This window comes from Panthera uncia, chromosome A2 (genome assembly GCF_023721935.1).
Source record: "Panthera uncia isolate 11264 chromosome A2, Puncia_PCG_1.0, whole genome shotgun sequence".
Taxonomy (NCBI): domain Eukaryota; kingdom Metazoa; phylum Chordata; class Mammalia; order Carnivora; family Felidae; genus Panthera; species Panthera uncia.
Window position 1 is genome coordinate 21,461,093 of NC_064816.1, and position 23,234 is coordinate 21,484,326.

General features: G+C 47.8%; 1 protein-coding gene across 2 annotated transcripts in view; it reads left to right on the forward strand.

The window, feature by feature from the left end:
- Window positions 1-251: 251 nt before the first annotated feature.
- Window positions 252-23,234, forward strand: part of CACNA2D3 (calcium voltage-gated channel auxiliary subunit alpha2delta 3) — an 895,877-nt gene continuing 872,894 nt past the window's right edge. For both annotated transcript variants that reach the window (XM_049640724.1, XM_049640725.1), the window contains exons 1-2: window positions 252-538; window positions 1,199-1,280. In XM_049640724.1, coding sequence (XP_049496681.1) covers window positions 417-538; window positions 1,199-1,280 — 204 coding nt within the window. In that variant the 5' untranslated portion in view covers window positions 252-416. The remainder of the gene's footprint in view (window positions 539-1,198; window positions 1,281-23,234) is intronic.

Consider the following 23,234-nt stretch of genomic DNA (forward strand, 5'->3'; position numbering starts at 1 on the left):
CTGCGGAGTTGTAAAGAACTCGGCGGCCGCAGTGGCCGGGCGGGGCAGGGCGCGCTCCGCCGCCGCCAAGGACACTGGAGTTTGCGAGTCCCCGCCCGCGCGGCGCCTCCCGCCCTCCCGCCGGGGCCCGCCGGACTCCCCGGGGCCGCCGAGGCGGGGCCGGGCGGCCGCCGAGCGAGAGGCGCGGCTCTCTCCCTCCTCCCCCCGCCTGCCTGCCTCTCCCCTCCCTTCCCTCCCTCCTCCCCGCCCTCCCCCACCCCCTGCTCCTTTTTCTGCTCCCCAAGTGAGCCCGGCGCGCGAGAGGCAGGCGGGGCGGCGCGGAGCAGGCAGCCCAGCGCGCTCGCCCTCCGCCCGCTCGGCGCAGCTCCCCGCGGCCGCTCCTGTCGCCGCCGCCGGCGCGTCGGAGGGAGCCCAGCATGGCCGGGCCGGGCTCGCAGCGGCGCGCGTCCCGGGGGGCCTCGGCGCTCCTCGCCGCCGCGCTTCTCTACGCAGCGCTGGGGGCCGTGGTGCGCTCGGAGCAGCAGATCCCGCTCTCCGTGTAAGTGCCGGGTCGTGCGCCGCCCGGGGAGGGGACCCGGCCGCCCGCGACCCGCCGTGTCCAAGTTTGGGCGCCTGCAGGTGCGGCCGGGCAGGACCTGCCGCCGGCGTCGGCCTCGCCTTTCGCACCTGCCTTTCAGGACGGGCGTGGGGCGGCGAGACTGGGGTGGGATGCTCTTGCCCCCTCGCTCGGGTTGGCGAGGGAGACCTGGAGAGGCTCACCTCAAGTGACACCTCCAACTTTGAAGCCTGTTTACCGAATCCAACTTCCACGGGCCGTTTATTTACTCCCTCTTTGCTATCTTGCCATCTCACTTCTTTTGGGGTGGGGGGATGGGTGGGTTTCTTCCGACTAGTATTTGCCAGGTGATCCCAGTTTGCGTGGTCCAGTTCTCGGGCAATTATTCACATAACCCCCAGTGATCTTTTTAGAGAGCTTGGGAGACTTTGCGCATTCTGAACTATGTGACCCCCCTCGGGCCCCCTCCTGCGTTGCGCTCTGCAGTTTGGTGCTGGCAGTTTCTACCCAGGCGCTTTTTCTATCTTTTTTTTTTTTTCTCCCCCTCCAATGTTCTATCGCCCGGCTCCTTCAGCCACAGCTCCGTGTGTGCGTGCGTGTTGACTGTGACACGGGTGTTACATTTGCCCTTTCTCCCTGTAGGGTGAAGCTCTGGGCCTCGGCTTTTGGTGGGGAGATAAAATCCATTGCTGCTAAGTACTCTGGTTCCCAGCTTCTGCAAAAGGTAAGGTTTCTGTGGTGGCAGGAAGCGATGATTTTTCCAGCACAGAAAATGGAGGCAGATTTAGTTTTCCAAACAAACGTGAACCCCGAGGAGCAGCATCAGTTATCAGAGGTGTCTCTGATCCCCTCGTTTCTTGGCAATGAAGTGTGCAATGACTTCTCCCCACCAACTGGTTATTTTTAGATGACACTTGATTCTAAACACAAAGAAAAGCGGGATACTCACTGGCACTGTCCTGGCTAGGGCTCAGAAACTGAGTGTTTTTGCATGGCTCTCCTTCCAGTGCCGGTATTGCTGTTACAGTGTGAGGGCAGATGCTTCTCTGGCCAAAACATGCTAACTTCATCCAAGGGGCAGCGTCAGCGCCTGTTTTACGATGTCTTTCACCTTGCCTGCGTTGGAGACTGGGGTTCGGCGTGTCTGAGAAAGACGCTGCACTATTGTTTGTCATCCCTGCGGTTGTACAATCCCATTATTCCCCAATCATCTAGACCCACGGCTGGGATGCATTACATCATTACAGATAAGGAGAATGAATGTGGTTATCTTTCCACTCAGCTGCACTGCCGGGTAATAACCTATGAGAGTAGTCCACAAACTTAAGAAATTGGTCTGCGTCCATATAATTCTGGAGAGTAATGAGAATGGAGAATTGATTATTAGGCTTTTATCAGAAGCTGCATCAATTTTAATTCAAACAGGCAGTATTATGCTTAAAATTACCTTGTGAAATGTATGGTCCTTTGCCCTCCTCTCCAAGGAAGCAAAAGGAAAAATATAGGCTGGGAAGGAGAGATTACAGGGGTTAAAAGAATTTCAAGTTAACAAATCAACAGGATTAATCCAAGTATTCTCTCAAAGATAGAAAATAAAAATTGGCCTTTAGGGGATAATTCTCTGAAAATGGGTACAAACAGCTTAAATTGTCAAGTTAACTTTTAAGCATTTTTAAATGTGCTTTTTGGGCCAATGTAACATATGTGTTATGCATGCTGCCTGGTAACCAAGTACGTATTTTATTTATGGCATTCCGCTTCAGAGAGTAGCGTTTTTGGGGACATTATATGAAACAGTTTGTCACACGAAATCCGAATATCGTAATAAGGCATCAGCCCACAATGGAATGAGGGAAGTTATTCTTAAAAATTGCCAATAGTCATATTCTTTGAAACCATGAAAAAATTGTTTGCTCAACTCCGCTATTTGGGGAAGGAATCCATTGAATTATAGGCAGTTGATAAAAACTTGAGGCTACGATGTGCCTTTATGGAAGATGATCATTTACATTCCTGTGACCCACCTCTCCGTTTATAGGAATTGCGTCTTTGCTAGCATTCTTTTAACCTGGACCAGTCTGTATTCTGCTTTGGCATTTTGCCTGCATGTCAGATGTTTTATGTGGAAAGTTTTGGACTGTTGCACTGCGTGTGTTGCATTGGTAGTGTGTTTTCCTTATGCTTTTAAAGAAGAGAACGTTTTGTATAACTTTAAAGAAACATTTTTCATCTGCATGTTGTAGTGCGGTTGTACCAACTCTGAAAGTATCCCTTCAGAGCCTGTGAATGTTTGTGTGTGTGTGTGCGCGCTTACATATCTTTTATCTCACGTTTTGTAGAAGCGCATGAGATACGCTTTTTCCTTCTCTCTGAAGTTAGCACGGGCACTCGCACTCACATACGTGCTGCACAAAAGCCCATCAGCCATATTATTGGCCACTCTATAATAGCAAATTGGAAACAGCCAAAATGCTTCTCTTACCTTCTCATCAGCATCCTTTCTGATATTGAATTCACAAGCCTAGCTCTGCTTTTGTCATGTTTGCAGCTTGACAATTGTGTAATTATATCCAGCTGTTTATGGCTTTGTTGTCATTTCTTGCTGTTGCCTGGCTTTTTGTAATCTGATGCGAGGGGAAGGTGGGGTGTTGCTTGCCATTGGGTTCCAGGGTGCATACCTGCTCTTGCATTTGGAATGCAGGCATCTGCTGAGGAGTCCTGAGATACCTATGGCTTTGGCTTGATAGGCAAGCACTTTCATGAACGATGGGCAGGCATGCCGGACAACTTGGGGGGCACTTTTGTGGGTACCTTTTGGTCATCTTGGCCCGTTACCTCCAAATATGACAGTGTTTTTTAAATTAGCAGAGAACATTGATTTTTGACAGTTCAGAGTATAGGAAGGTATAAGAAAGGTCTCAGGTGCTCAGAGTGTGGGAGGCATCAAATCTTTTGGAAAAGCAAGGAGACAGTTGCCTTTCTCTTGCTTATTTTCGAGTTTCTGCCCATGTGCGTGAAGAAACACTCTTCCAGTCAGAACTCTATGCATCCTCTCATCATGTCACTTCATCCTTAATAATGAAGATACTTTCAAAATGAGTTAAAAAAAAAACTTGGCTGAAAAATGTGCGAACACTGTATTAAGGGTCTTCAAAGGTGACAATACCATGTTGCATAATGGACACTTTTGCATAATTACACTTTTAAGGCATGGACATTTGAACTTGGTTTTCAGTTAAGTGGGTATACTGTATACCAGTGTATAATTTTACATGCTCTGTGTCGTTTCTCTAGTTGACACTTCTTGTTGTGAATTAATGGAGTGTGTTCATTTTTAGAATGGGAGCTTAGTAATTTTTGCACTAGGGCAAAAACTTTACAAAACAGCTATTGTGAGTATAAGTTAAATAACAATTGGCCACTTATTTTAAGGTGTTTGGAGACTGGGAAAACTGCCATTTTGGTAAGGCTTTTATTAGATAATATAATTTGAGCTGGTAGTATTATCACTGACTTCATCAGCATAAATACAAGTATTTAACAATGTACTTCATTGTCACGGCTTCAAGAAAGAGAGTATGTCCTTAGTTGTTTCTATGTTTAATACCACGGCTTTTGCTACTTTAGCTTATGATAATATGGTAGGTATTCTCTGCCAGAATTTTCCTCTTTTTCTTCCCCCCTGTTTTTTGTCTTTGTTGAGCACAGGAATAGCAGCCTATTAGTTTCTTAAGAAGAGGATATTTTTGAGTTTATAAGATGCACTCATTGTGTTTTAGCAAAGTCGCGTGTTTTCAGTACCGAATGGAAGAACATGAGACTTGTATGTTGGGCCCAGAGTTAAGCTTGAGGGGTTTTACAGTTGTTACAGAACCATGGGCCCCTGCAAGGGAAGTCGTGTCGTGCTGCTGCGGGTCCGTATCCCGCTGTCCTAAGCCGGCAGGTACTGTAGACGTTTCGATTCACTTCAACTTTTAATTAACTTTCCTATTTGACGTATTCATGCCGGTATTCAGCTGCCTCTATCTTGCTTCATTTTCCTCAAAGAATGCACATTGTTTGGGTTCTTTTGGAGAGGTATAGTTTTTTTACCTCTCTATTTGGGGATTCAGTGCGCAGCATTCCGGTGGGTCTGGTAACCTAGGCTGTTAAACTCGTGGGCTCCACGCTCCGAACATCCACAATACAAGGTTTTAAAGTGGTGTGATTCTCATTTCATCCTCCTTAGGAAGAATGTGGTCGAGGCTGGGTTTTTCATTCTATTTAGTACCGCATTCAGACAATGCTATGTTTATGGGAATGAAGGGTTCCAATTACACTTTCTAGAATCGTGATGATAAGTACACAGCGGAAATACAGGTACGGTATGTCTCTGTCTTTAATGCGAGGAAAATAATTGACATTTACCTTGGATGCCTCATGCAGCACTTACCAAACACGCACTTCTTGGAATGCGTGGCAAGGCTTTTGCGTCATCAACTATTTATTGAGAGGACGGCTTTAATACATAAACGTGATGTCTCTTTGCGCAAGACGGAGTCCGCAAAGTGAAAGGTTGGTTCTTTCACCCATTTTGATAATTATGACTTTTCATCAGTGTGGAGATCGATGGACTTTTAAATAATTGAAAAGGAGGATTCACTTGTCAGGAATCGGGTAGGAAGCCTGACGCGTGTACAGATTGCTTTTTAGGTGGGGGGGGGGTGCTACTTTGCTGAACATTTTTGTTGAGAAAACACAGTTGTTTGTCATTCTGCAAGATGAATGCATTCAGCCTCCACCGCCAGTGATTTAATTCCCAACGCCACTTCAGCTACTGGACTTTTCTCTGGCAGATTATTTTTAAAAGCCTTGAAATCTCAGAAATGACAGATTTCAGTCTTTCAGGACACTTTACTGGTTTCATTATCCCAGTCACCAGAACATTAGTGGAACAGGGTGAACCAGTTGCAAGTCAGTGATATCTTACCCACGCATGTATCTAACTGCATTTGTGAACTCACACACTGTCCTTTGCCCACCAGAGAAACTTCTTTTTGTATGGCTTTGCTAAATTTTTGTCTGAACTTCTTTTGTTCATGTCTTTTTTCTTCTTTTACTTTCTCTCAAAATTTCTTTGCTGCCAGATAGATTTCTGCTTTGCCTTTTCTTTCATTAGGAGCCGCTGCAGCCCCTGTGGCTGGATTTGCAGATGCTGGTCAAAATGAAGGGAAACGAAAATATAGGCATTATTTTCTTGTCGGAGGCAAACTCAGATTTTTATTTCAGTGTGGTTATAATTTTGATCAATTACTATGGTCATCTCATGCTGGCTCTTCATTTCATTTTATGTTTTATCTTATTCTAATACCAGGGTGCTTTTAGGCAAGCACACAAGTACCAAATCACCTAATAATTATGGAATCTGTGGGGCACGTGCAAGCACAGTTGGTGTGTCCATTTTGTGGTGAAGACCTAGCCATGTGTGAGGACGAACAAAAGTAAAAGAGATGTGGAATCATTACCCCAAGCACCTGCGGGCCCACCAGGTGTTTGGCTGTCCTGCAGCCTGGAGCACATGGTCCCAGGAGTGCAAGTTTGAGATTTGAGCCCTTTTCAGTCTTTGATTGATCCTCAGTTGGTGGTACCGCTCACACTTAGGTTGATCAATACATGACTTGGTGCGTTGGGCTTACTTAAAGAAGCGTATGTTCTCACCAAGATCTTTTGTGTCCTGTCTGCCATTCATCCAGATTTACCATCATAGATGGCAACAAATGGACTTCTTCTTTGTCCGTGTTCATGTCAGTCAGGGGTCCTCCGTGTTTCGCAGTCACAGTGCTAATTGAAATGGTCCTCCTCGGTGGAGACCCACGGCATCTTCTAGACAGAGGCTCTGAACAGATTCTGTGCTCCCTGGGACGCTCTGCTCTGACTGGGATGTTTGCTGTGGCTGAGACAGAGAAAAGATGAAATAAATGCTGTAAATGCCAGCCTGTGAATTAGCATCTGAGATCCTTTTAATGCAACTTTTATACAAGAGACATAATGGCCTATGTTTTATCTCGAGTGATTGCAGTCATGCTATCGCGTATCATTCGGAAAGAGACAGAGTTCCCCACGTCAGGCTTCTGGAAACACTGGTGGAGTCTTTATCAGCCTTCTTTGGTCCATTAAACAAAAGTTAGTGTCTCCTTCGAGAGAAGGAAATGATATAGAGGAAGAGGAGCGCTGCTTGATTTCCTGTGATTTTCCTGAGTATTTAGTGACCAGCGGACTGAGGTGGTTGTTCCTGAAATGTAAAGCCAGTCTCAGAGACCCCTCTGTCTGGACCACAACCCCCTGCCTTGACAGATTAGGCATCTGCATCGCTGATTTTTTTTAGGGGATTTCTGTGTGTGTAGCCAGCATGTCTGCTTTTCAGAAGAAAGTTATTTTACGGATACAAACTATGAGAAGAGTCCAGTGTGTTACCAATAAATGGTAAACATTTCAGTGTCCATTTGCTTTGGACATCCACCACTCATTAGGTGCTCATTCCAAGGCTGTTTAAATAAGGCATTAAATGTATAATGTGTATTAAATTTGTATGTTGCATACCTTCCTGGTTACCCCAAAGCAAGATTATGGAAATAAACAGCTCAGAGGCCAAACTATTAATGGGCATTTCAAGGACATATTGGAAAGGAGAGCATTATCGTTTGACAAGAAATAGATGGCCATTTCTTTGTGCACTTCAGAGTGTTTATCTTGGCACCTGATATTGGAGAACAGTAGCCTCCGAAGGTTAAAAGAGCTGTTATCCATGTAAATGATCTGGACAGGCAAGCTGGGCAGGGCCGTAAGTGGCTGTGGGTTCACAGAGCAGACCTCTGGTTATCCGTTGTAGGTGAAGCCAGTTGATATTCAGGGCTCGCACATGTCATTACCATTACACTTATTAGCTTCGTGCATGCGTGCATATGCCCGTGAAAATGGATGCTGCTTATCACAGATTGTGCCAGATGCCGCCTGCTGATGGAGAAGACCACTCTTGTCCTCTCGGGCTGCCAGAGAGTGTGGCTTGAGGGACCCCACCAGGGTGCTGGGACAGAGCCAGTCCAGCTGGCACCTGAGATCTTGTAGGCAGCTGGAAGCTGAGGATCTTCTGAGACCAGGACCAGCTACATAATTTGCAGGGCCCAATGTGCAAGGGAAATATGGGGCTCCTCCTTCAAACACTAAGAAGAATTTAAAGATGATGACAGCAGAGCATTAAAGCACAGGGCCTGTTGGGTGCTGGGTGAAGTCCTCTACGGGGCAGGCCGTCCTCATTTCGGCTTTTTCTTTTCCCTGCTGGGTAGTTCGTCCTCTCAGCCTACTTGAACGTTCGCTCCCTCCACAGGCTAGAAGGTGTCCTTTGCCCGTCTTTGTTCATCCTCATAATAGGTGGAGAGCATGGAGCATTTTCAGAGACGCACTCCTTTGGAGATGCAGTGTTGGTAAAGGAAAGGTCACTGGCCTCGGAGCCCCGGCATTTGTCTTTTTATCTTTTCTGTAGGCGTTTCCTGAGTGGATTTGGGCAAATTGCTTAATCTCCTAGTAAAGACAGGTAGCGTCCACTCTGCAAGTCCCGCATTCCAGGTATTGTGATGAGTACTTCACACGTGCCATCCGCCATCCCTAAGTTCTCCCAGCGACCAAATGAGTCAGGGACTACCATTCACCCCATTTTACAGATCTGGAGCTTGAGGTTTACTGAAGTTAAGCAGCCTTTCCAAGGTGATGGAGTGTGCTTACCTGGCCGCTGTGCTGGAGTTTCCCTTTGACCCTGTGTGACCTTTTTCAACCTCAGTTCTTGTTTGAAACAACTGTGGCTAATCCCTGTGCTTCTCCACCTCCTGGGTGTCTGGGAGGATTAAATGAGGTAACAGCTGAGAAGTTACTTCAGGAACTGAAAGCCTCGATAACAGCAGAGAAGACAGGTGTAGAGTCAGAGGGACTGGGATTGGAGTCCCAAATCTGCCATTTCCTAGCTGGGTTGCCTCGTAGTTTAACATTTCTGAACCTGTAGCCTCAAACGTGAAAGGAGACCAGCACCTTCTACGTTGTAGGCTGTAGTGAGGATTAAATGGAATAAAGTGCAAAAAACACTTAGCATGGTGCCTGGTATGTGAAAGCCTCCCGGCAGGGATTGGTTGAGGTCATGATTGGTTGCATGATATGAATAGAGGGTCTTCAGGTAACCTTCCCTGAGCATCCGTGGGGCCTGGCTCACAGATATGTGTGACTAAATGAGCAAGTGCACGAATGGGTGGGTGAGTGCTGGGTGCCAGCGTGTTGGCAGGTGATCCCACCTCCCACCTGACAGGGAGGAGCTTGTGGACCCCAGCAGGAGGAGGTGGGAGGAGACTATGTGGAGGCAGCCTCCCCCCAGACATGCCCTCCTCTCCTTGAGGTCAGCTCTCTTCTCCCTGAGGGTCATGAGTGGAACCCCTCACACATCGGGCTTGAAGAACTGCCTCAGGGTCTCCCTGTTACCTTCTTCCTGGCTCACCCTGCTGTGGGGGCAGTGGGTCAGGCTGAGGAGTGGCTGCCTGTGCCCCAGTGTTCAGGGTGCGCTAAAGCCATAGGAAAGCCCAGGCGCCCAGTGATCCCCTTGCTGGGGCGGGGCAGGGGGCACATCCGGGAGCCAGCCATGGACACTCATTGATCCGAATGCCCTCTCGGAGAGCATTCCAGGTATTTCCTCCCACCTGCTAGACTTCTCCCAACAGCTTCCTAGGTGGTGGCCCTGGAGACCAGCAGGGGACAGGGCACCTCACTGGGCAGGGGCGTCTTTCCTCCTGTCGGGACAGGGAGGTGCAGTGATGCATGGGGACTGCCATCTGCCACCAAGTCGCAGGAGGCACTGAAAGGCATTCTGTGTCCCTTGGCCCTTCCCACTGGCCCTGCCTGCCTATGTTTCAGAGCTTGCTTGGCGCATCCTGTTGTTGTGTTTGGCCTGTGAGCCTCTGCAGTCCTCTGCTGGTCTCCTTGAAGATGTTGAAGGAGTGACGTGGGCCACCCCGGTTTGTACAGACATAGGCACCAACACTTGGAAGTCATGGTGGGGGGGTGCTATTGTAGACGCGTAACTTTAGAAAATTGTTTATGCACGCAGCCCTTGTAACCAGCAGTGAAAATCAGTAAGAAGTCGGGCATGAAGGTGAACATGCAGAAGCTGTGGTAGTTCCCCTTGGGCCAGGTAGTTCAGAAAAGTGCCCAAGCACCATTCGTGCCCAGAAATGTTACAGAACATCAGAGTCTGACAGCACCAGCAGCTTCTTGAAATCCACCAAGGTCATAACCAGCTTAGGTAAACAGATGGTTGATGGGGGCTGGATAGGAAGGAGATGGACTTTTTTTTTCTTCTGAGTGTTCACGAGCCAAGCGTTCTTTGTATGAAAGCAGATCATGTAAGGCATCTGATGTGGTCCTTAGTTCTCCTGGAGGCGGCCCACCTTACTGCCTCTCCCAGGTGGGGCTTGTAGCTCAGGTGGCCACGCGGTGAGGCTGGGACTCACATGGGTTCATGTTGACCCCCCCAAGCCTTTGACTTTCCTTTACAACACATGCCGGCTGTGTGGGCTGATCCCACCTGAGCACACGCTTCGGCGGGGTCTGCAGGGCCACAGCAGGATGAGAAGGGCTGGGTAGGTGGGGATGCCAGAGGCCTCGTGTGTGCTTGGGTGGGGTTTCCAGATATTTGCTCTTTGGGCAGCGAGGCCAGGAAGGGCTCTCTGACCTCCAGCGTGGGCTGTGCCTTCCGTGGGACAGAAATGGTTCCTCGGGGAGCGTGGGCAGGGTTGGCTGGTCTGGCCCTGGCTGGCAGGGGGGAGGTGGCAGTGTCGGGCACCTTAAGGCCTCTTCTCAGCCTGGAGGGCACAGCTGCCAAGGAAGAGAGTGACCTTGTGGGATCCCCAAGCAGGATGCAGTCTCAGCTAAGACAAGAGGACTGAGCAGTTCTGCCAAAACCGGGGAGCATTTACCTCCATGTTTTCCCTGAAAAGTCAAACCTGCTCTTCATCTCTTGGCTCAGGTCTCTAAATATGGCAAATGTGGTATCATACACTTACTGATTTGACATATTTTCCTGAGACTTTGGTGTTTTGCATTAAAATGGAGTGAAAGGTGTAATTGGCCTGTGGAATTGCCCTGAGTCTAGACCTTCCCCTGATGTAAACTTGACCCTGCATTTCCTTCTTGACAGCTGCTCACTCTTGGCTCCCAGGAGGGAGCCAAGTGTCTAGTTTTAGAAAAATCTAGATTTCTATTACGATGAGCTTGAGCAGCTGAAAAGAGATTTTTAAAAAGAGCACGGGCTTTGGAGCTGAATTCTGCTCTCCCAGTCACTAGTTTTACCTCCCTGGGCCTTTGGTTTGCTCACTGGCAAAACAGAACTAATAATAAAAGCACCTGTGTTATAGGCATTGGGGAGGATTGGATGCTATAACCCACACGAAGTGTTTGGAACAATATGTGGCACATGGGAAGCCTCACTTCCCTGGCTTCTCTTGTTTGTAGTGTCCCGCTTCATTTTTAATTAAGAGCAGGAGAGACTTCAGGAATTTTAGTCACTTTGACCCCATGATGAGTTCATGAAATTAAGACAGCATATGGCATACGCATTTAATGCAACAAAGGCACCATTGCAAACAAAAGCATTTATTATGTCCCCAGGGAGGTGGATTGCTTTTGATTTCTTTCCCAAATTCTTCTAATCTAGTCCCTCGTACAGTAAAGGTGGGAAGTTTTGGGACACAAGTTTGTTCTTGCTATAACATTGTACTGTAATTTGCAAAGCAAGGGGAGACCCAGAAACACCGGGCAGGGCTTTGGCTCTTTGTACCTGCACCATCCGTAATGCCTTTTCTATTGCGCCTTGTTGAGGCAGAGGCGGAAAAATAGTGTAAAAAGAACAATAGGTGTGGGAGGCAATAAATCCATTGGAAGTAGGTAGTCTTTGGCCACGAGTCATAACATACAGCTTTACTCTTAGCCTCCTACCACTTTCCATTATCGGTGAAATTTCTGTTAACACAATATGATTACATTATGTGCAAACAGCTCAGTGGGCATAGGTTTTTGCCCCACTGACAGTCATGTGGCTTCTTGGATGGTAATGCTAAAGTTTGAATATTCTTTTTACTCAATTTTGGCCTGCGCCCCTGTCAGAATGCTGTGCTTTTGTACACCAGCACAGAGGACACTGTTTAAGGGACTCACTGTCAGGCAACCAGTCAAATGCACGCGTGTGTGTATGTGTGTGTGTGTGTTTGTGTGTGTGTGTTTTAATATACACGGGCTATTTCCCTGTGTAGATTAAAACTGGTGTCTACTTTAAAATCTCAAGATCTGTGGCCAAGTGTGAGTATTTCTGAATATTAGGAGTCACTTGGTCACCCTGAAATAAGATGTAATCCTCTCAGGAAAGGGCTCACAGCTCACTAATCTTTTGAAAGAAGCCAGCGATATACATTTGCCAGAACAGGAATTTCAAAATTATGGAGCCACAGCTGGATTTTCTACTTAAATTGCAAGATTTTCAGTTTTTATGTGAAACAAATACCCTATGAATGTTAAAAATATATAGACTTGGAAAGAAATCAAGGGATTATTGATTGAAAACTTTTTTTAAAAAAATGTTTATTTATTTATTTTAAGAGAGAGCGAGCGAGAGAGAGAGCGCGAGAGAGCACAAGTAGGGGAGAGGTAGAGAATCCCAAGCAGGCTCCACACAGTCAGTGCGGAGCTCCATGTGGGGCTTGAACTCAAGAACTGTAAGATCATGACCTGAGCTGAAGTTGGATGCTTAACCGACTTACAAGGGAGGCGGTTGGTCTTGGGAAGGCAGAAATGTGTTGGTGAAAGTCTGGATCTGAGTCAGGCTAATCCAGATTTGAATCCACTGCTACCACTGACTAATCATAGGACCCTGACGAGTCAGTCATCGAACCTCACTGTTCTTATCTGTTAAATGGGCACAATGGTCCTAACGTCTAGGGTGGAGTTGGGAAGTCCAAATGAGAAGATGTATACAAGATGCTTAGCAATAGTGGCTCACAGGAAGCGTTTGGAAAAGGTGGGCTGTTGTCACCATTCCCCAGGAGCTGCTCCCGCATACCTGGGCCTACTGGCTGCTGGAGATAGTGGTTTGTCCACTTGGGGGAGTGCTGATATCGGGACACTGGAGGCCTTATTTGGAGACCTCCATTGAAGCTGCTCACCGCTGAGCTCCACAAGGGTGTCTTAGAAAGTAATCATAATACTGACACAGGTGATTTGTATGTTGTGCCATGTGCTTCATTTGCATTATTTAATGCCTCACCACCACTCCTGAGGTCGGTTCCGTCACCACCTCCATTTTAGAGATGCAGAAGCCAAAACAGAGAGTGTAACTTTGCCCCAGGTTCCCCAGCTCCAAGTGGCAAAAGCAGGCTTAGAACTTGGGTCTTGTGAGTCCTGTTCAGGTGCATGGGCTGGGGCATCTGGGTATTTCTAGGACCAGCATGTTTTGGTCCTAGCCTGGTATTGGCTCATTCGGACAGTTGGTGGAAGCTTCTTCCTCATCCTTAATGTTTCCCCTTTGGAATTTTTAGTGGATGCATTGTCGTTTGCTTTCATAATACAGAATTTAAACAGGAGCAACAGGGGCGCCTGGGTGGCTCAGTCAGTTAAGCGTCCGACTTCGGCTCAGGTCATGATCTCACGGTCCGTGAGTTCGAGCCTCGCGTCGGGCTCTCTGCTGACAGCTTGGAGCCTGGAGCCTGCTTCGGATTGTGTGTGTCCCTCTCTCTCTGCCCCTCCCCTGTTCATGGTCTGTCTCTCTCTGTCTCAAAAATAAATAAACGTTAAAAAAAATTAAAAAAAAAAATAAAAAGGAGCAACAATGAGGGAAGGGCCCAGTAAGCCTTCTAGCTTTCTACAGTTTCCTCTTTTATTATAATAACATGATGCTGCTTGTCTTTTGATTTCCTTTGAGGGTCAGCCTCCCCTCTCCACATCAGGTCTGACTCTTAAGAAACCTTTCTGAGAATCTTCATTGAATTTGGCTCAGTTTCCCTTTTTGTGTTCCCCATTATGGAAACGGATGATCCTGTGGAAGAGCCTGCTTGGGCTCCAGGACCCTGGTACAAGATGGATCTGGCTTGGAGCCCCAGTGTATCCCTTCTTTGCTTCACTTCTGGGCCTTGGGTTCCTTACCTGTAAAATGGGGTCATGGTGAGAATCAGCTGTGTTGGCATGTTCGCAGTTTTAGTGCCCAATAGATTTCACCTCCTTGGTTTTTGACCTGCTCATTCTTTGTCTATCTTTCCTGGGTGTTTGTTGGTGCTTCCCCCCCTCCCCCTCCCTCGGGGAAGGAACAGTTCTGTTTTTATGCTTGATTGACAACAGCTTAAAGGCCACAGCCCTTAGACCCACTAGGGTCTGTTTTATTTTGCATAGAATGAGTCCGATGAGTCCGGAAGATCTGTTCATGCCCCTGGCAGCCCTGGGGATATGCAATATCCTGAGGATCCCTTATCTCTTCCTGTGGGGAGTGTCAAGAAGGAGGCAGGTAACTAGACCTTAAATTCTCCAAGGGCAGACTTGCTCTTTTTGATGGGAGAGGCACTTAGCACAGAGCTATCTTTAGGGTGGGGTTCAGGAGTTGTTGGCGGAATGTACAGATTAAACAAAGGAAGAACCTTGCCGGGTCTTTTTTTCTGGTGCTCACATGCTGGTGATCAGAATAAGAACACTGTTGAGCACAGGCCAAGAACTAGGTCCTTCACATCTCTTTCCCCATTTACTCTCTCGTACTGGGTTTTATGAATCCTCAGCATCAGGCGTGGATGCCGCAAAAAGTCGGGGGCTGCCTCCTGGCTGCAGCAAGCCAGCTCGGAAGCCCTGCAAGCAGGTCCCTCGCCCACAGCCCTCTTGGTGCCAGCAGGCACTGCCAGACATCCGAGCCAGCTGGTCCTCACTTCTTCCAGCCTGCGACCCCCTCCTTGCCCCTGGGGAGCATCCCCGCCGCATCCCGAAAACACGGCCGTGTCTCGCCCAGAAGCCTCCTTACCAGGCTGAGGGGTCCCGGCACCTCTGCAGCGCCAAGCCGAGCAGCTGCGGCGGGAGGACCGCAGTGCCGGGCAGGAGCACCGCAGTGCCGGGCGGGTGCACGAAGAGCACCAAGCGAGACTGATGGGGCCTCCGCCGCAGCCGCCACCATCAACCTGGGGGAGGCAACTCGGCGAAGGCAATTAGGAAGCTGCTGCAGCTAATTCCATGAAGTGCTTGAATGCCACATTCCCAGTGACATTAGGGACAAATGTGAATTGTAATTTCTATCCCTTTCACCTTCTCCGAGGCCCTGCCGGTGTCAGGATGCTGCACAGTGTTTGCTGGGCTTGGTTTCTCCTTCTCCTTGCAGGTTTTTATTTTGCATGTGTTTGTTTATTTGTTTGCCTATTCTTTATATCACTGGGACTGGGTTTCTGAGTGTGCATCGTGGGCGATCGGGAGCTTATTGTCCGCTGCATGTAACCGCAGCGTCCACAGGGCAGCATTACCCGCTCTCGGACGGTGTCCTGGCTGCAGCCTGCATGGCTGGTCCCCTCACCTCCCTGTACGAAGGCAAGGCACGGTGGGAGAGGCCAGACAGCCAGGCGGGGTTATTTGCATTTGCTTTTGAGTCCTGAAGGTCCAGTTGTCTGTTCTCGTCCCCAGGCCTGGCCCGTGGATATGCTGAAAGCTTGCACCAAGCACAGCCCCTCTGAGATTTAGGGGAGCAGCTGGTTGGGAAGTGGGAATTAAATTACATGGATTTAATGGAGGGGCAGTTTTGTCAGAAGATGTTAAGCTCCAGCCCACTTCCCCTAGTATCAGGTCCGACACTATTGCATTTCTCAGGCTTACAGAGGAGTTCCCATCCAGCTCCTCCTGGGACATCACTCTGCGGGGAGGTTAGGAGGCTGCCTTGGGTGGTCTTTGCTCCTGTGTCACATCACACCTGGGATTTGCCGCGTGGCACGCACTGACCGTAATCTGACGCCTACCTCCTACCTTCATGCTGAGTCGGAATACTCAGAAGGGCATGAGCTCCAAGCTGTGTGTGTGTGTGTGGGGGGGGGGGAGGGTGGTGAGGGGGTGGGTTCCAAGCTTGGGGCACATCTTGGGGACCAGTCCCTCCAGCCCTGGGTGCTTGAGCCTGGTGGCATGGCCCATGTCACAGTGAATCCAGAATGGGCCAGGCCTGGAGCACTGGCGTTTTTACTGCCAGTTCGTATATTGATCAGAGCGTCGAGACCACAGAGGGAAGGAAGGCTCCACGTCCCACAGTGGGCTCCTTGGAGGATGGAGAGAGACAGCCTCTAGCCTCAGCCTGGCCCACGCCTGTCCAAGCCCCACTGCTGGACCCCGCAGGAAGCCTGTTCTTGTGCGGCCTCTCCTCTGATCCAGCCACGTGTAGGCCTGAATTTCACGTAGAGGAAATGTTCCCTTAGTGTGTCTGTGTTTAACTGCTCAAATATTTTGTCCCAGTGTATCATGGGGAACATTCCCCTTATTAGTACAATCTATGTTAAATGAAGGGAGTAGAAGACAGACAGTCAACAAAAGCGTTTATTCAGCATTGATAAACCCATCTGGAAACCCGAGACGTCAGCCTTCTCCTTTTCCACAATAGAGGTTCAACTGACCAATTGCTTTGTTTTGGGTAGAATATCTTGGTTTGGGAAAATCTTTAGCTGTCTTAACAGACTTACAAGAACACATTTGCTTTTGACCCAATGTTGGAAATGTTTTCTTCCTTCCTTCCCTCACTCCCTTCCTGCTTCGATAAACACCCATTGAATACGCAGTGAGGCGTGTGGAGTTGTGTTTGGTGCCACAATCCCTTTGCCACTGTGGCCACCTTTGCATCCTTTGGCCCTGCGTGCTTCGGTGACAGCACACTTCTTGCAGTCCCCAAACGCATCAGGCTGTGTCACGCCTCTGTGCCTCGGCCCATGCAACTCCCGCCGTCCACACTGCTGACCCTGTTGCCCTTGTCTGACTGCTGAGCCCTGCCTCTCGAGGTCAGACTTCACGCTGAAATATCACCTGGGGAACTTATTAAAATGCATTATTCCAGTGTCCTACCCCAGAGATTTGGACTCAGTAAGCTCGACCCAGGGCCTTGGAATCTGCATTCTAGCAAACATCTTTGGTAATTCTGTTGGTGGTGGTCCAGAGACCGTGCTTTGAGAAATGCCCTTTGAATCCCACCCCTGGGAAGTCTTCTGGATTCCCCTAAAGAGACTGAATCATTCCCTCTCTTTCCTGCTGAGGGGAAATGTGCACATCTTCCTACCGTGGTTTGCTTAAGTGTCTGTGTGTGTGAAGTCTATGCTCGGTCCCCGAACCCAGGCTTCCTCAGCGGGCATGGCATGAATGGAGATTTTCTCTGCAGTGGAGATGGGGACTTTAGAACAAGTCAGGGATTTTATCTTTTAAGTCAGAAGGTACCCAGGAGCACATCTGATTGTTGAAGCAGTTTGTTTAGAAATCACTCAGCAGAGTTGAAGTGGCCATTCTCCAATTTGTAAGATGGAGAGAAATTTGTTGACCTGTCACCGATGGCTTTTTTTCCTACCAAATAGGTTACCAGGACCTTTAACAGAAAATTGGTGAACATCAATATGAAAGATGCCGTCTGCTTTCCATAAAAGACTGCTTCTCATCTCCCTGGTACGAGAATTGCTCTCCCAGGGTCCTCTTGGGCACAAAACTGCATTTTTCCTAAGTCTGCAGCTTTCAGAGTTTTTGGACTGTGACCCAAAGTAAGAAATCATGGTTCAGTGCAACCATTGCACACGACTTAACATGTGCAACGCAAGTTTCATGCAACATTACTTAGCCTTCCTTGCTGTACAATCTGGTCTATTGGACTGGACTCTGATTCTATTTTTCTCTTTTCTTTTCTTTTCTTTTCTTTTCTTTTCTTTTCTTTTCTTTTCTTTTCTATTGTATTCATTTGTAACCTACTATGCTCTTTCTATTCTATTCATTTTGGAAGGCTGGCTGTAACCAATACATTGATTTTACAGCCTAATAAATATGTTAAGAGAATAACAGTGCCCTCAGTGTTACTAGGGTAAATTACAGGCTGGTTCGTTTTCATGCTGGGAGGTGCAGCATTGAGTCTGGGACTAACGCTGCGTTTTCCGATAGTGGTAGATAAGGTTTATCAGCTATGCTAAGCTCTCTGTATAAATTTCATTTTACCTTCTCAACAATCCCATGAGACAGGTACTTTGATAGCCTCATTTTCTACATGAGGGCACTTAGGTTCAGGGAGGTGAAGGGACTTGCCCAAGGTCACAGAGTTAGTTAAGTGGTGGCATTGGTTCTTGAACTCAGGGCTGTCTGACTGTGACGCCTGTTCTTACCTGTTTGCATTTGCCTCTTCCTATTGCCAGCAGCCAGCTCAGTTGGTCACAGGTGTTACCATGTGGGCAGCCCAGCTAGAGGCGATATGTGGGTGGCATGATGGGGAGCGATGGGGAGGAAATGTGAGAGACAGGGAGGAGAGTGGAAGAGGTGGGTTTGGGAAGCATAGGGTGAGCCAAGTGGTCTTCAAAGCACCTGATATTTTACTTAGCACTTACGGAATTTACAAAGAGTCTGTCCATCTATGTTAGATGGGCCTCCTGCTCTTAGAGCATCCACTACATCTGGTATTTGTTATTGCACCTGCTGGCAGTTATTTGCTTTCTCATCTCCTTCTCTGACCAGGTGTTGTCTTTCTGAGGCTGGGGATGATGCCTGGTCCTGGCGGATGCTCCATGAGTGTTTGGTGAATGGACAAGTGCATAGGGAGCTCTTGTGATTTAATCTTCACAATAGCCCATGAGTAGTATCCCATCCTCATGCTGTATTTGAGAAAACAGAGCCCAAGATCATGAAGCGAGTGACGGAGAAGCAGGTAGAGGACCACCCCATCCCCCAGATGCAGATGTGACTATTATGCTCATATTTGTGGAAGGTTGGTTTGGTTATTCTACCTCCTTCCAAGAATTTACCTTCCTACCATTTGGATCTGAGTTTTCTGAGCTGGGTTTCCTGTTATTTATTTATTTATTTATTTATTTATTTATTTATTTTTTAATTTTTTCCCCTTTTGGTTATTTGGGTATGATGTGGCTAGACTAGAGGGTCCCAGGGCCCTGCCTGGAAGTCTGAGTTCCAGATTCTAGCCCTGGCTCTGACACTGCTGAACTTGCAGACTTGGGGCAGCTTGTTGCTTTTCTCTGGGCCTGTATGCGACAGAGCTGGAGAGTCCCTCCGTGCTGAGACTCAGCCTGCTTCTAGGGGAGGGCAGACCTCACCTTGTCTCCCAGGATGCTCCACCATGAGCTGGGTGGCACTCTGTCCATGCTGTGCCAGGGTCTGTACATCCTACCGCCATCTGTCGCCCTGCCTCTGTCTGCAGCAGGTGCCTGTGGGAGGGGAGGGTGTGGAGGTACTCCTGGCCCCACCAGGGTACGCAGAGTCTAGCAGGGTCACCAGTTCACACCAGTGCAAAAATGATGTATTAGGTGTAGACGATGAGGCGGACTTGGCCCAGTGGCCGAGGGAAGACAGAGCAGCATCAATGTCAGAGGAGGCTAAAATGACATCCCATCCTGGTAAATTCTCCTGTCCACTTTTGCTAATGTATTTCCCAAGGGTTCTTGTACCACAGACTTGTTCTGAGAGTTGTATCAGGGAATGGAGTCATCTTTGAATATAAAAGGCAAAAATAAAAGGGACTAAAATATTTGACATATGATGAAATTCTGTGATATTTTAGACAGTGAGTAAATTGGCATTTATATAACCTGGTATACTCATTTCCCCTGATCCAGCCTCCCCTGAATGTTGACTTAATAACACGCCTGACTAGATGACGTTAATTGCTTTAAACTGCCAAATTAAAAGAAAAAAGAAAAAGCCAGCATTCATTCAACAAGTGTGCCGTGTTCTTTTCAGGCTGGAACCAGCAAAGAAGAGCTGAGGTCCTTTGGGGGAGGGAAGGCTGAGATGTAACCTGAGTAGCACAGGAAGGTGAACTTGCACATCCCAGAAACGCCGGCTGTTTGGGCCAGACATAAGCAGTGGAGCTGAGTGTGAAGTTCATGGTGCCAGAAGCTACCTGTGGATAGTATATGGCCTTGAACAGCTTTACATTTTCCTCTTCTGTAAGTGATCTCTATCTCACTGGACTGTCGTACAGATTTTTAAATTAGACCATGACTGTAAAATTTAGCTCAGTGTCTGGCAGCTGTAGGAATTCAGTGAAGGGCAGCCGCCATTGTTGTGATTCTTGCCTTCTTTGATTCGTACACCCACCTCCGAGGTTAGAGGTGCTGCTTCATTTAGAGGACGTTCATTCTCCAGAGCAAGACCTTTGGCTTCTTCATTGCTCTATTTTTGGTTCCTGTGATAGTCTGTATCAGTAAACATTTGTGGAATAAATGAATGAATGCAGGGGCTGAGAACTCTAAGGCTCAGAGAGATCAGCCAGATCATAAAAGACAGAACACAGATTCACACCTGGTCTGTTCTGTCCTCAGCCATGACCCTCAGCTAATGGGGGCTGTTGTTTCCTCATTTTAGTGTTACCTAAATTCCCAGGCAAAACACCATTTGTCCCCCGCTATCTGAAGGTGAGGTATGTGTGTGTGCGCACGTGTGTGTGTGCGCACGTGAACTTTCCAGGGTGGCATCTCAAGAAGAGAGGTCATATTAGATGTAGCCTCATGGTTGTGTTGAAACTAATTATTTGGTTAGTTTTCATTCTAGGGTAAAATGACAGGCTGGGTACCCTTTATCTCTTTTGGAAAAAAGCTCTTTAAAAGCTCTCGTGTTCTGAATTAGCTGCAAAGTCCCACTAGGATGTTGAAATAGCCTCTACCCATCAAGACCCCATTCAAAGTGCTTTTTCTAGGACTTGGGGAGAGAAAGCTTTCCCTGCTGATCTACCTGTGTGTGTGTCATCTTTTTCATGTGTATTGCAGTGGTGATTTAGACCTCTCAGCTCACCCACCAAACCCTGCACACTCCCATTGCCATGGGCTATGAATCTTCACTGTGCACTGTCTTTCTTAGATCTGTTTTGTGGGCAAGATTGCTGGGTTGAGAGTGGAGGAGAAGGTGCAGCAGAAGGGCTGAAGAGTGAAGAGAGTCACTTTCTATTCTTTTTTGACAAGTCCTTGAATTCAGCCCTTGAATAGCGCAGTATAACTTTGAGAGATGACGGCTAGTACTACTTTGCTTCTTGTGTGCCAGCTTTTAGTCCAGGATGTCAGAATACATCAATTACACGTTCTTTCTCCATTTCTCCATTTCACATGCAGGGAGGCGGTGGGGAGCATCTCCAGATAGCACACGTGGCTGCTTCGGGCCGTGGCTGGTCCCTGGCAGGAACACGAGGAAACAGTCATTCATTCATCAGTCATTTGTTCATTCATCATTCAACAGAACAGATATCTTGATACTCTGTTCTGGGTATGGTGCTGGCTTTGGGGATGTAGGACAAGAAAAATCAGATAGGCTGCACCTTCATGGAGATTACAGTCTAGTGCAGAAATTGGGTATTTCTCAAAGAATTAGACTACCACATGCAAGTCTCCCTGCGGTGCCATGGAGGTGTGCTGACAGCATGTGACTTAAAGCCCTACTTTGGCTCAGGGTCCGAGGAGGCTTTGCAAAGGGAGGGGCTTCAGCTGAGACTTGAGGGCTGGCAGGAATTCATAATCGAGGGCTGGCTGGATCCTTTGTGATGCTTCTTCACCTGTCCTGGCCCAGCCATACCCTCACCACCCAAGTACACGCACCCATGAGCTCCTTAAACGTGAGTTCTGGGTCTCAGAAACCCATCCCATGCTTTCTTCTTGGCCTTTGCTTTACTTGTTCCCACTGCCATAAACTCCTATTCTTGTCCCTCCAGCTGCTTGTTGAATTCTCAGTCTTCACAGCCTAGTTTCTTAATCCAGCAACCAACCTTTTAGCTTCTGCTATGCCAGGGGCTCTGTGCTGGACCCTCAGTTGCTACTGCCTTCGGGGCAGCCTTTCCCAATCTCTGTCCTCGTTTGCCATTTGTATGTCACTTGTGGTTATCAGAGTTGAGTTGGTTTCTAATTACTGCTTTGCCATCACTATAAGCTCTTCTGCCCAGCTCCACGGGCTTTATGAGGGCCTCCTGTCTTTCTCATCCTCGTTTTCCTTGTGGCTTCCCAGGGCAAAGCCTTGTGATGGTGGTGGTGATGATGACAACTCACTGATGCTCTTGAACATTCACCACAAGCCAGACAGCATTCAGAACACCTAATACATCCTGACGTATCCAGTCCTCACAATAACCCTGTATGCAAGCTACTCCATCATTATCTCTGTTTAACCAATGAAGAAAACTGAGACACAGAGACTATTAAGTAATCTTCCCAAAGTTACTTGGCTAGGAAGTGATAGGGCCCCACTGCTCTGCATCTCCTTCCTGGCATGGCCTGCACCTGGCAGGTTGCACAGTGAGCTGACTGTGCTAGTTAGTGACAGGTACAATGTGCCCTTCTCCCAGAGTGTTTGTACGAGGATAGTGATCCTGAGTGATAAAGAACCAGCTGGCTAATACTGGTATCCTGGGTACCATGGGAAGCCAGTCATGACTAGATTTCTGTGCTCCAGAATTTGTTCCCGTCACAGGAAGTAGGGAGCAAAGCTGATACATGTGCCTGTCGTGCCTGCAGTCCTGCCGGGCTCTGGCCAGATTCTTTTCCCCTAGCTGCTTTTCTTCCCAGGATTGAAGAAGTCCCTAGACCAGACCCAGCTGTTGGGTGGGTGACTGCTCCTCAACAGAAGTGCCCTCAACAGTTTACTATTACAGGTGCAGATCCTTTGCACAACCACACAGGCTTCAAAAGGTGCCAGAGACAGGAGTTTCCTTCCACTGCAACGTTCAAGCCTTGATCCTGGATGACTACCTAGGAAGAAATAATATCTATAACAAGCTGTCACTTTTTAAATTACAAAGCGTTGTTGAGGTGCCTGGATGGCTCAGTCGGTTAGGCGTCCGACTTCGGCTCAGGTCATGATCTCATGATTCATGAGTTCAAGTCCCACGTCAAGCTCTGTGCTGACAGATTGGAGCCTGGAGCCTGCTTTGGAGTCTGTGTCTCACTCTTGCTGTGTCCCTCCCCTGCTTGTGCTCTGTCTGTCTGTCTCTCTCTCTCTCTCTCTCTCTCTCTCAAAAAATAAATAAATAAAACATTAAAAAATTGTTTAAATTACAAAATGTTGTCTATTTACTGTGGACATTTTTTGAAGTACAGATAAAGAACAATTATAAACAACTGCTATTCCAGTGTGATCAGTGTTAATATTTGGGTGCATTTATTCTAACCTGTCTTCCTTTGAATATGTGTGTATGTGCCTGTATGCATATATACTTTATGTAAATGGTATCATATTATATGAACTATTTTATAATGGCAAGACATTTCCAAGCGGATTCAGGCAGGGTAGGGCCACTTACAATGATTCTCTCCCTATGAAAAATCAAATCCATTCTCTTCTTTGAAAAATTGGAAAGTACCGAATGACATAATAGATACAAGAATAACCACATTAAAATTTTTTAGCATTTCTTTTGGGCTGCTTGAAATTAGAATTAAACTGTAGC